This window comes from Schistocerca gregaria, chromosome 6 (genome assembly GCF_023897955.1).
Source record: "Schistocerca gregaria isolate iqSchGreg1 chromosome 6, iqSchGreg1.2, whole genome shotgun sequence".
Lineage (NCBI taxonomy): Eukaryota > Metazoa > Arthropoda > Insecta > Orthoptera > Acrididae > Schistocerca > Schistocerca gregaria.
This window is the reverse complement of record NC_064925.1, coordinates 328,576,635-328,590,064: the sequence shown is the minus strand read 5'-3', so window position 1 is coordinate 328,590,064 and position 13,430 is coordinate 328,576,635. Positions and strand designations below refer to the sequence as shown.

The following is a 13,430-nucleotide window of genomic DNA, read 5'->3' as shown; positions in this document are numbered from 1 at the left end:
CGTATTTCAATATTAATAGAGCAATTACTTTCAAAGATCTCGTGTGCGTACAGATATTGAACTGTTGCTCATTTTTACTACCTTATTCTATGGTATTCATTCCTTCGACTTCGATGTGAGGATCCACTATATTTCTCTGCGTGCTGTACTTCGGTTTACACATCAGTGGTAGATAAATATGTCTACTGGCGTGATAAAAGAGCATTTTTACAGTGTGAGATCTAAAATTAGTTTTCTTTTGCCTGCGTTATTTTTATGGTCCGACGTGGACTATGTTTTCTGGGTAGCCACCGTGCGAGTCGTGAGAAAATTTTGGAAGGGTGTGAGACTGAGAACACGTTAAGAGTACATTATGTTCCATTTCTCCATTGTCCCAGAGATGATTCACGTTCCCATCTTCGATTTTAACTTAGAATTTTCACAGATAATTATAACAATACACCGACAGATTTGTGCAAATAATTTATTATTATCTTTATAATTTTATCTCAGTGGCGTAATTTTCTGTTCGTATGTTTAATATTATCCACTTTGCATGGATATGAAGAGAACTATCTATTGCTGCTGGAACCTTATATTTTCCTGCTCTTTGTGGAAGCATTACTGCAGCATCTCAAGTTAAACGGCAAAAAGTGGCTCTCTCAGATTTTTCTGAGTGATGTTCTGAATCCTGCATGAAAGGGTATAGTAATGTAATGTATTCAGTTCCTTATGTAATGACGACATGCTTTGTATTTTAGAAAGCAAGTTTCATCTCACCTGCTAGATAAAACACCGCATCACAGTAGTGAAGCATTTAAAAACAAAAACTATTTTAGTAACTCTGTGCAAAGAAAAGTTACGAGCAATAACCATACCGCAAAATACTCATTTTTCCTGCTGTACTAGGTGAAAATTTTGTGCGCAAGTGTTAAACTCTTTGTGTAATACGCGTGTTTTTGTCTACGTGTATGGCCACTACGGAATCCACTCGTCATTTTCATTTAACAGGTTTTTTTTCTGCAGCTTTTCACAACAAAGACTTTGTCTCTATAAACGTTCGTAATTTCATATATTATGTGATAAACCAGCATATAAAAGCCCACCAAGAGGTTTGAGGCTGCCCTATTGTGTGTCGGAACGAAGTAGATGAAGCTGCTTCCGTTTTCAGGGCCAACAAAAAAATAAAACTATGGGTTTCTGCTATAGTAGAACATGTTATCCCCCTCTCCTGTGAAGGGATAATAAGAACTTGGCACGAGACGCCGTGGGATACTACACCTTAGTGTTTCTCAATGCGTCGATGCACTTACGAGCCACTCAGCTTGATCGTGATGCAGTCAAGTGTTATTGGTGTTGCTAAATTTTAACAGAACAGTGAAAGAAAGTTCATCTTGTTCAGAATCAAGAGCAGCAGTAACAGTAGGCGGGGGTGAACTTATTTGTTTGCGCTCTTGAAATTTTTCGTCTTCGTGTTTGACGGGAATCTCATCGACATGCAACTTCCATAACTATGACCTATGGAACAATTTTCAGTGTAGGATTGGGAAATTTATGTAAAGCTGTGTGAAGCACGTGTAAAGCACATTGATTTAGCTGTTAGAAATAAAAATAATGTTTTGGAATACATAATTGCACCCTGCCCTGCTGTCGCTGCAGCATTAATTTTTGTTGTGTTCGCGTTGGGTGTAGAATAAACAAAAAAGAAGTAAATAACCGTAAAGAACAATGTAATCAAAGCGTAATTTTCAGTGTATTGTGTGAATTATTTTGTCTTCTCTATTATTTTAGAGGAAACAACTTGTAACTGCGTGACAAGCTGTAAGCAATGAAGGTAGGCTCGAGTTCGAAATCGATAACACAAGAATTAAGTGCTGACCTTATGAAATCGCCATTAGTGACAGTGCTTCTGATTCTCATCCTAAACTGGGCACTCAAGCGGGTAACTTGTTAAGTGTGCCTGGGCGTCGAATTCACAGGTATATTTCATAGTCGAGTGTTTCGAAGCAAAAACCTGCGCGTGGCTAAAATACTCATCGATTCTGTAGTCTCAGAATTTCTATGGTTGTATAAATTACCACAAACGCTACACGAAGCAATTCAACTGTCCATATAAAGGAATCTACCCTCGTTCAGCGTCATCTCAAATCAAAAATAACAGAGAAGCGCATAGCTACAACACTAGAAGAAAAGATGAGATTCACTATTCTGGATTAAATATCACTTTGGCACAGAAAGTGGTGAATTATGCTGCCACAAAAATCTTACATCATTTGCCAAATAGTATGAAAAGTCTGACAGACATCCAACCAACATTTAAAAGCAAATTAAAAGAATTTCTGAATGGTAACTCGGTCTACTCAATAGATGAATTCTTAGATTTGAGGTAGTAACCGTAAAAAAAAAAAAAATTGATTATTTTGTGTAAAGAAAACTTATGTTAAAGTGACACGTTTCACATGATTACGAAATGTCGCATTCATGATCTATTTAACAAGGTTTAATGTATGTATGTATGTATGTGTGTATCACTTACTGTAGAGTGTGCTTTTATTGTATGAGCAAAGTAAAGGTTTCGAATACTAATCGAGTTGGAATTTGTTTGGTGTTTCTCAGAGCATTTTTTCCTCGGCCTTGTTTCAGTTGCTTCGTTGTCTTCTTCTTTTTCTTTATACCAGTCGGTGCACTAATGTACTGATCTAAAATGAAAGCCACTGTGGATCATGTGCAGAGAGGCAAGGGACTGTTGATGATCACCCCCACTCTTCAAGAGAAGTACGCAATGTGCTCATCCCAGCTTTATTTCTTCCCCTCTTGCTCTCATCAGCTACACGCTCATTATATACTAAATTCATCATAACTGTTTCAAATGTTAAACTCAAAACCTGGGATGAGAATATTTGTAAATTCTGGTATAAAATCCTTTACGCGACTGAATCATTTCTCTCAGTTTTTTATTCTTATCTTTAACGACACTGTAATTATAGGACCAATTTTTAGTAAATTACTTTCCAACTATCCCATGAAAGGTGCTTAAGACTTTAAGCCACTGCAGCGACCGCCCTACATTGAAGAGATGATATCGTACCCCAAGACACGATACACACGAGCGATTTGTTATCGCGAACTCGCAGCGTCATTTCCTCGCTCGTTCCAGCAGTACACAACGTGATACAAGGGGACATTTCGGCAATGAAGCTGCGAACTCGCTGCCAAGACGGGGCGGGGAATTGCGAAGGCCAACCACAGCTGCTGATCGCCCCGAAGCAGCAGTAGTTGTGGGAGAATTGGGCAGACCAGGCGTGTACGCAACGCTAGCGACGGCTGCCTCCATCTCGCCACGGACACAGTCGGTTTGGATGCGGAATTATTCATTGTAAACGCGAAGAAACATGGGACACATCTTAAAAGGGGTACCAAGGTAAGAATTAGAAGAAAGTCACAAGAGTTCAGATGTATGGAACGTTTTGTGAGGGTTTTTACGCGAAAGCAGATCAGGAGAAAAGTGATATAGGTAAGCATCACTGTTAAACTACTTTGATTTTGTGTTCTAGTGGTGGCGTTTTTTGCTCGAATAGAGCCATTCAAAACTTGAAGTAGCGCTAACCAGTGAACAGGGGAGGGAGTCCTTTCACCTGCAGATCTGCATTTAGTAGTAACACTTCAAAACATATTGTGTTATTTCAACCTGTCCGCTGTAATCGCTTCTTTTTTGTATGGTAGCCACGTCGCCTGCTTCCACTGGCTACATCCATATCGGCTGCTCTCTAATCCACAACTACTGCGCAACTAGCGCTGCAATGTCGTCGTATGCGTACTGAAACGATTTCTGGCTGCGAATACGCGCAGCTGTTACTCGCTCGTGTATCAAGCCTAAAAATGTTAGCACTGGAAGAACTGCAGTGGGACGTGTGTCTTTGTGTCGGTGCTCATTGCCATTTGATCGTTTACATATGGCCGGACACGCCACGCAAATTACTACAACGATATCTCGGCTCACTATTACGTACTCAGACTGGCGTTTTCGTCTTCAATCATTGAAATATTAAACGCTACTTTTTGCCTCTCTAATCTATTTTCTTTGCAGTACAGCTGCAATCGTACTCACAATCAGCAAAGGTTAGTAGCCTCATTAAAAGCAAATTCTGGAGACAGAAAACAAATAAATTTCTTACCATCAGGTACTAAGGACTTTTATCTTGAATGGGGGAACGTTATAACACACAGAGGAGAAATCAGCATCAAAGAAAGAATATTTCGTATCATAACCACCTCCAAAATTTTAAAAAAAGCTGTATCTTCTACATAAGTCAATTACATTATTTAATTTGCTATCCTTTTCTAGCCTAGAACGTTACTCATCAGTCATTAAGTCTTGTAAAAACTGTTATATTCAGCTAATAGTATCAACAGCAATTGTAAACTTAATTGAGCATGACAAATATCGATGATGGCCGTCGTTATATTTGTATTGTCAGCTATGATTGTAATTTTAAGTATGTTGATTTATAAAGTATTCCATCTACATCTGCATCGATGCTCTGCAAACCACACTTACGTGTCTGGCAGAGGGTTCATCCAACCTTCTTCACAATATTTCTCTATTATTCCAATCTCGAACAGCGCGCGGAATAAACGAACGCGTATATCTTTCGTGCGAGCTCTGATTTCCCATATTTTATAATGATGGTAGTTTCTCTCTATGTAGGTCGGCGTCAACAAAATATTTTCGCGTTCGGAGGAATTTGTAAATAATGATATTAAAAATTGGGAGGTAGAAAAGGAATGGACTGAAAAGGAACTAGGAAGGATAAAAGGAGAAAAAAATCAATGCAAAACCCCTACAGTGATTGAGGGAGTTCGCAGTCAATAGGACAAATGTGGAATCAACCTAATAATTATTACAAACTGTAAGACAGGTTAACGAGGATGATGAATGTAGTAGGCAATCAGTTGGTTAAGACAAGAGAAAAAAACGATGGGGGGACAGCATAATCCCTCTCTAAATAAAAATAAAATAAAAAGTGAAACATCCGTTTGTAAAATACTCGTGCTGCCCGTTAGCGCTTAATCTGAAACTTTTCTAAGGAAACCCTCACATTTGAATGTATTGCAATGAGTACTGTATACAGGACACAGACTGTATGAAGTTCACTCAAGCGTAGACGCACCGGAGCAAGAATGAAGAAACATGAGCAAGAATTGAGATTATGTTTTAAACCAGTACCTAGATCATGACTTCGCAGCGATCATGGTGACTTCGCGTGACGCTAAGAAGGGGGAAAAAAAGTGTACATTAACACCGTGAAATCATGAGCCTCATCAGGAACTCGAACCAAATCCACGAGAAAGGACGACGTGTGTAAATCTGATGGTACTCAGGCCAATCAAAGAGCAAAATTAGGGAAATTAGAGGGAATATTAACTACAGTAATACAAAACACCGCACCACCAATAAACAACTCGCGTGGGATCGTGGGAATATAGCCTGATACTAAGTCTAGCGGAGACTACAATATTGTGACAGAGCAGAAACGACGAATGTTTGAGTGCTTCTGCACTTTGATAATGCAAGCGCTAGAAGTAGAGAAGAAAGGAGTAAGCGCAGGAGGGCCGAAAATCAATTGCATCAGGTTTTGCTAATGACAGAGTACTACTTGAATATAAAGCATTCCGAAGGACACTACTCTGACTTGAAGAAGGGTGAAAATAGACACAATGAAGACAAAGATGGTGAGACAGAATGACAAAGAAGATATGGAAGTGGAAACGATAGAAGGTCTAATTACACAAACAGCACCGTGCAGGTATTTGGGGAGCATGCTAACTGGTAACTACACGAGTGAAAAGGTAATAAATTGACCATGAATGTTTCCTGTGTATGCTACTGCGTCATATTGTAAATAGATGTCACTCATGATACTAACGTTTCGGTAGCGGTATGGTTCTTCTGGGTTGGCACAAAAATGATACTATAAAACAGGCCGAATTTGGGTTCTTTAGTGACAGTTATTTATGACGCGGAACCATACCCAGAAACTTTCATGCTAACTGACTCCAACCGGGGAAGCCTTCGCAATTATAAACAAGATAAAGATTGGCAATAGCAAAGCAAGATTTGCAGGAAAAAGAAATGCGTATTAAGCAGCAAAACAGGATTGTAGTTAGGAAAAGATTAAATGCTTCGTGTAAAGTGTTCTACTGTGCGGCCTTGAAAACTGGACATTGAGGAAGAAGAAACAAACAAACAGAAGTATTCGAGATGGGATTTTGGAGATAACGGAGAAAATAAAGCCGGCCACTGTGGTCGAGCGGCTCTAGGCGCTTCAATCCGGAACTGTGCTGCTGCTACAGTCGCGATGTCCTTAGGTTAGTGAGGTTTAAGTAGTTCTAAGTTCTAGCGGACTGATGACCTCAGATGTTAAGTCCCATAGTGCTTAGAGCCATTGGAACCATTTGAGAAAACAAAATAAGTGGACGAAGTGGCCTGCAGTGAAGTAACGGAAAGGGTAAACAAATAAAGAACACTTCTAAAGTTGGTTAAGAAAAATAAAGCAGACTGGATGGGACATATACTCCGAGGAAAAGTAATTCTAACACGTACAGTAGAAGGTCGGAAAAAAAGGAAGGAGAAGAATAAAAATGCTAGACGAAGTGAAAAGACTACGAAGCAGGGTCGAATGGGTACAGCAATGGAGTCAGAAACCTACCAATAGGCAGAACGTCTTATGATGATGACGATGATGATGAAGATAATGAGCGCGTTAAACTTTTATAAGTTACACCTAAAAGGATTTTACTGGCGCTGACACTGGCTGCGGGTGCCTGTGTATTTGTATTAGAGACATTTGGTGTTTGCCATTAGAACTTCGTTAGTCGTGTTGCGCATGCAATTTCGTATTATGTACCCTTCCCCCATCAGACGGCTGACACTGTGAGTATAGGTGATGAATAAAGAAACAAATTTTAATCATCACATTATCGTAAAACACAGACCTGAGGGAGCTCCTGCCTTTGCGAGCAGATCCAAGTGTCAGCAGTGCCAAAGCTAGTAATGTCCAGCGTTGGTATTCGTCCACATTAGCTAACTATTAGCGGAAACACTGTGAAGATCTTTTATTACAGTGAGCTGACAGAGGTGCCGAATGCTGGCGCCAGACTGATGTGCCAGTATTTAGGCAGAGATTTACACCGATATGCCGGCAATCGCGCGTCCGATTCGCTGGCGCATATTTTGTAGTCCGAAAGGGAGCCCGGCGCGAACAGCCCACCTCGACACCCATTAGCACCGCCGCAGCCGCCACGGGGACCACAAAACGGGTTTTCCAGACTAATAGAGCGGCCGCCACACCATTATTACGCCGGGAGGAGGAAAAGGGGGGCGCAACCCGTCCTTCCCGACAGCTACCGGTCGCTCCTGGTCTTCCTTTTTTTCTCCCCCTTCCGTTCTTTTTATCTTTTGCGCTCTGCCGACACCGAGTCGCCGCAAACAGCGCCGCGGTTCGCCGCGCCGCCGACCGATGGCGGTGAGGTGCCGCGCCTTCCCCCACCACGCCGCCACCGGCCGGCGCTCCTCATTGGCCGGTGGGCGGACGCGATGGGGATCCGGTGGGCGGTGCCTGGCGCCGCACTGGCTGTGTTCCGCGGCGCGGCGGAGGGGGAGAAGACGGCCGGAGTTCTTGTTTGCACACAGCTGCCGGCCAACAAGCGTTTTGTGTTGCGCGGCCGAGTCGAAAACAGACGGAGGCCGGCGGGCGAACGAAGAGGAAGCAACGCAGCTCCGCCACTCGTCCTCCGCTCGCACGACTGGTCTTCCGCAGCCAAAGCACAGCAGCCGTGGGCGTCGCGTCTCAGCTGTTACGCACCTCTCAGCGAACGGTCTTGTGACATTTTACCGTGTGGCTTATAATAATAGCGTCACTGTGAGAGGCAAGCAGCTGTTCCGTGTGTGTTTCTTCGAGACTTTGGCACAGTGTATGGCAGATTGGACTCGTTCGCTACTTCCTTACCGTACACGAGGCAACTTTTTTCTGTCGTGGCCTCTCGTACAGTAGCGATCTCCGCTGTGGTGCTGCCCTGCTGCTACTTCGCTGGCTGAGTCAATTAACTGGGGGCACGCGAGCCTGCGCTCCATTCACGCCGGCGACCAATTGGTGACTCATACGGCTCGCAGCTCACGCTGAATCACCAGTACTCGGCGCTCGAGTGGCAGTTCAGAGGATCCGCGAGATTTTCCCTGGAGCAGGAAACGGGGCCAGCTCTCTGTGCCGGAGACGGATGTGGCTATAAGGGCTCGGCAGCCATGGTGAAGGTGGAAGGACCGCTACCGCTGCCCGTCATGGCCCGCACGCCGCTCAAGTCGTCGTTCAGCATCAGTTCCATCCTCCCGGAGACGGCAGCATCGCCCTGTGGTCGACCGTGTAGCCCTCGCCTCGCTCTCACGCCCGATCTGTCGGCTTCCGACTCGGAGTGCAGTAGCGACTTGGACGTGACAGGCGGTGCGACTCCGCCGCCCCTCGACTGCAGCCGCCAACACGCCCCCACCGCCCCCAGTCCGCCCCCGGCGGCAAACGACAAGGAGGGCGACGCCGGCAAGGAAGCGAATAAGGACGCAGCGGCGGAGACGGGCAAACAGACGGAGGAGAAGAAGAAGAACGAGAAGCCGCCGTACAGCTACAACGCGCTCATCATGATGGCCATCCGGCAGAGCCCCGAGAAGCGGCTCACGCTCAACGGCATCTACGAGTTCATCATGAAGAACTTCCCGTACTACCGCGAGAACAAGCAGGGCTGGCAGAACTCGATCCGGCACAACCTTAGCCTCAACAAGTGCTTCGTAAAGGTGCCGCGCCACTACGACGACCCGGGCAAGGGCAACTACTGGATGCTCGACCCGTCCAGCGAGGACGTCTTCATCGGCGGCACGACGGGCAAGCTGCGCCGGCGGTCGACGGCCGCGTCGCGGTCGCGGCTCGCCGCCTTCAAGCGCACCGTCGTGCTGGGGGCGGCGGCGGCAGCGGGGCTCTACTCGGGGGCGGCCGCCGCGTCGCCGTACGCCGCCGCAGCCGCGGGCGGACCCGCGTCGCCGTGGGCGCTGTCGCCCGCCGCTCTGTACTGCGGCCCCGCGGCGGCGCTCTACCACCGCTACCCCTACCCGTACGCCGGGGCAGGCCTGCTGGTGCCGGCCGCCGCCGCCGCGGCCGCCGCCGCCGCCGCCTCCTCCGCCTCCGCGTCGCCGGCGACGACGCTGGCCAAGCCGACGCCGCTGCAAGCGTCCGCCTTCAGCGTGGAGCGGCTGCTGGCCGCCGACGGGCCCGCGGCGCCGCCCCCGCACGCGCCGCCCCCGCACGTGCCGCCCCCGCACGTGGCGGCGCCGCCGCTGCGCTACGCCGCCGCCGCCGCCTACCACGACTTCTACGCGACGCTGCGCTCGCTGGCGGCGCCGTCGCTGCTGCACCACCCGCACCCGCAGGCGCCGGTGCCGCCGCCTCCGCACCCGCCCCCGCAGCCCGTCTGTTCGGCCGCCTCCAGCCCGGAGCCGCGGCCCGCGCCCATCTACAAGCCCGTCACCGTGCTCGCCTCCAGGCACAGCTAGGTACAGCCGTGATACTCCTAACATTTTTGTTACGTTATTTATTGACTTTCGTTTACCACCGCTATGTTACAAACTTTGTCATATTATTATGACTCCCTTTTTTGCAAGAGCGGAAATATGCCTCTGTAATACCTTACCTACAATATAATTAATTTTAGGGATGTGACGTAGCAGTTTTCATATTTACAGTAATAATTAATAGCATTCAACTGTTTTCTGTCCCACCGACGACTCGATTCTTGAGACAGTAGTCTCATGAGGTTGTCGAAGTTAGCTCCTGATAGCAATAGTGGTCGAAACAACGCAATTTTTACATATTGACAATGTGGTCACAGCCCCGTAACAATTTTATTGACTGACAATAGTCGCTGAAGCCGAAGCTTACAATCAGCTCACGATGTTCAAACACTAAAAACGTCGCAAACGTGTTTGTAGGCCTTTTAGTGTTTTAACGTCATGAGCTAAGTTTGACAACCTGATGATTGTCACAGATAACGCGTTGTTGAGTCGTGTGTAGGACAGAAAAGAGTTGAATGCTATCAGTCGCAACTGATAGCTAGACTTGCCACACAAGGTCGTGCAATAGGCCTGCGACCCTTGTACGGTTAATCTAACTGATCACTCTCTCAAAACTGCTTCAGGTCGCTAGATAACTTTATTGTGCATTTCTATTTGCAAAGCTTTTTTTCAGTTTGATGATGGGTTATGCCCGAAACGCGTCAGTAAACTTTTTTGTAACAAGTGAATTCTTCAGTTTTGTTTCCATCTGGAATTGCTTGCTACACGACCGTTTTAAGTAATATCCGAGGTAGGAGGAAGGGCAGCATCGGTGGCCCACGTTTAATCTGTTTAATGCAGATCGACTTCAGCTGCTTGTTATGTGTGACGGCAACGTCGTAACGTGACGGATTTTATTTACAATGAGTCATCATGACTCGCATACTATTATACTAAAGGCAGATACGCAGTGGCTGAAATCTATCTGCATTAAACAGATTAAAAACTTACCACCGATGGGACCCTTCCTCCTACATTGGATGAGTGAATTATTGTTATTTAGCGACATGAAGCAGCGTCAGAGCGCGCTCAGTTAAGCGTCTATAACGGTCATCGACTTAACGACAGCCTCTCATCTACTGCTGACCGCTGACATTCATATTTAAACTTCATAGATAATCTCAAAACAAATTTACTCAATTTAGTTATGACAACAAACTGGTATTGTTTGACTTTTAACATGGATAACTTACCTTATGAAAATGTAATCATTATAAACATGAATATGAGTCTTTACTGACATGAAACAAGTAGTTACGACGAAAGGCACCTTCATACTTTTGGAAATACCTCATAATTCTTCACTTCTCATGATAATTTAAATGGTTACTGAATGCTATTGTTTTTTCCTCCAAAATGTCCGTGAGCTGTCGTTGCCCTCAGCAGAAAGTTGTTTGTATCTCTAAAAATGCAACAGTGAATCCTTCATAAACGTGACTACACTTGCAAACAATTCTATGTATTGGTCTTACCGATGCAGTGTCAGGTCACACAAATGGTACTATTGTCGGTATCGTCAGATCTCTCATGTTAGCTCTACTTGCTATACTTGGCCGAACAATGCGTTGGGATAAACTGATCCACTTCCACGCTTTTCATATCGGCTTTACGCCGTGCACATTTAGAAATATCAATTTCATCATCAGGACTTCAGTTGTTATGCAACTGACATCAGTGTCATGTCAACATGCAAGAATTTTGGTGATTTATTTCGTATACCACTATGTAGTAGAGGCCACATGTTGAGGATGCACACTGTCAGTTTTGAAAACTACGATTTCGTAACATACATAGACATTGTAAAAATGCTATGAAAAGATAGTGTTCTTAACTTTTCCATCATCAGCTGATCTAACTATGCTACGCCAAATAGTAAACCATCAATTAAATAGACCCGGACCGGCTCTCACATTGTGAGTTCCGGCTATTAGAGAGCAGATGTGTTGACAGTGTGTGCCCTCCTCAGGACTTATTCAGTTGACGAGCTACTACGTAAAGTATTTAAATCACCTGAAGATGACTTTGTAATGAATAAGAATTCTGTGATGATACCATTTGTATGCCTGGTCTGTGTAATAGTATACATGTTGCTTTTAATGGACAGCGATTGAGTGACATTATAATTTACACTATTACTTAAAGTGCTTCACGTTTTGTTAGAGGACTCCCATTATCAGGTGTCTACATTTACGTATATTTTTAAGTTGTATGCCCATATTTGTTGACTGTTGGTGCCATAGGGACCAGTATTGTGAACAAGTCAGCTCAATAGTCGACGCAATATTTAACAGTAAGAATTATTCACTGTGTTCTTGTATTGGAATCCTGAGGATATTCCGAAACGCTTAGCGTAATAAGTAATTCTTAAAATTATAGCGTGATATTGTTCCTATGTAATAGTATGATATCATACTTTAAGATAGTCTTGTTCCTAAATTTGTTGCCGCTTTTGAAGCGTGCAGTAAAATCCGTTTCATAAGAAAGTTTCAGCTTCACGCTGTAAAATCATTAGTAATTTCATCCACGACAATCAGGTGGTTCTGTCTGACAGACGTTTATGTGTTAAGTCCTCCTCTTGTGAATATTGTACTTGACTGTTTGTTCTCATTTTCCTATCCACTAAACTCACTGTCTTTCGTTACGTCATGAAATAGACGCGTGCGGAAGACACGATATTTCCCATTGTCATATTTAGCAGTTCATTTGTGCTTCCCATGCAGAGAAGCGAATAAGCTGAACTATGCCATAATATTTATTAGCATGAACAGTCATTCACTCTTCCCAAAATTCTAGATAACTCTTCTTGATCTGGTCCCACTCCGGCTTATCTACGAATAGTTGTCTTAATTTAAACATTCAACATTAGATCGTTGATATCACTAAATAAAACAACATGACATAAATAATATTTGGTTTGTGTCTCATCGAGACTTCGGTAATGTCCGGCTGTTTATCGTTTTACTTGTAAAAACACTGAAAGTATCTTATCAACTACTGTTAAACATCATATAAGGGAAAATATCTATCACCTACGGAAATCTAAAACATGTTTCTGAGAAGGAAATTCATGAATTACTCTGTGTTAACCTTTTTTTTTTTTGCTTTCTGATTCATATAATGCAATTTTAACAATTTGTGAAAAGGTCTTGTGTGATATGTACAGTCATGCTACCCGATAACTATGACCAAATATTTTACCATAATTAAAATGTTTATTTTTCCTGGAACTGTTTCATTTACGTTTTTGTTCGTGAACATTGTTTAACGCATTTTTCGCTCTTGCAAACGTGTGTGTCTAGTGTCATTCTTGTTGTACAAAAAACTTTTCATGTATATTTGTGTATTTAATTAGCGTATATTGTATATATGATTGTTTCGACGGCAGATAATAAATTAAGCACATAGGCCTGTCAAATATTTACACACAGGTCAGCTATGTAGATGAAATGAAACGTATTATTTTTATTCGTAAAAATAAACTTTATGTGATACATTAATCAGCATTCAAGGTCTATTTATTTCTGAACTCCCGCTTAACATTACATACATTTAAATCCTTAATTTTGCTTGGTACATGGGAACAGTAACAAGACGAATAAATGGCATATTCTGTTTTATAAAATTTCCATCAGAAGCCTGCAAGAATATTGGAGTGATAAGTATAACATGATGCCTTTCAGGAATTTTTGGAAGATATCATCACCGAAGAGATTTTTGCTTTTTCAGAAATAGCTCTGTGTCGCACGCGGCTTTATCAACATCAACGTCGTTGGTAAACTCCTTATTTAGCATATGTACA

The 13,430-nt window shown here is 43.8% G+C and overlaps 1 protein-coding gene across 1 annotated transcript; it reads left to right on the top strand.

Moving 5' to 3' along the window:
- The first annotated feature begins 7,734 nt into the window (after positions 1 to 7,734).
- LOC126278501 (fork head domain transcription factor slp2-like) lies at positions 7,735 to 13,128 on the top strand. Its single transcript, XM_049978659.1, has one exon. The coding sequence runs from the start codon at positions 8,282 to 8,284 to the stop codon at positions 9,572 to 9,574; it is 1,293 nt and encodes a 430-aa protein (XP_049834616.1). The 5' UTR covers positions 7,735 to 8,281; the 3' UTR covers positions 9,575 to 13,128.
- Positions 13,129 to 13,430: the final 302 nt, after the last annotated feature.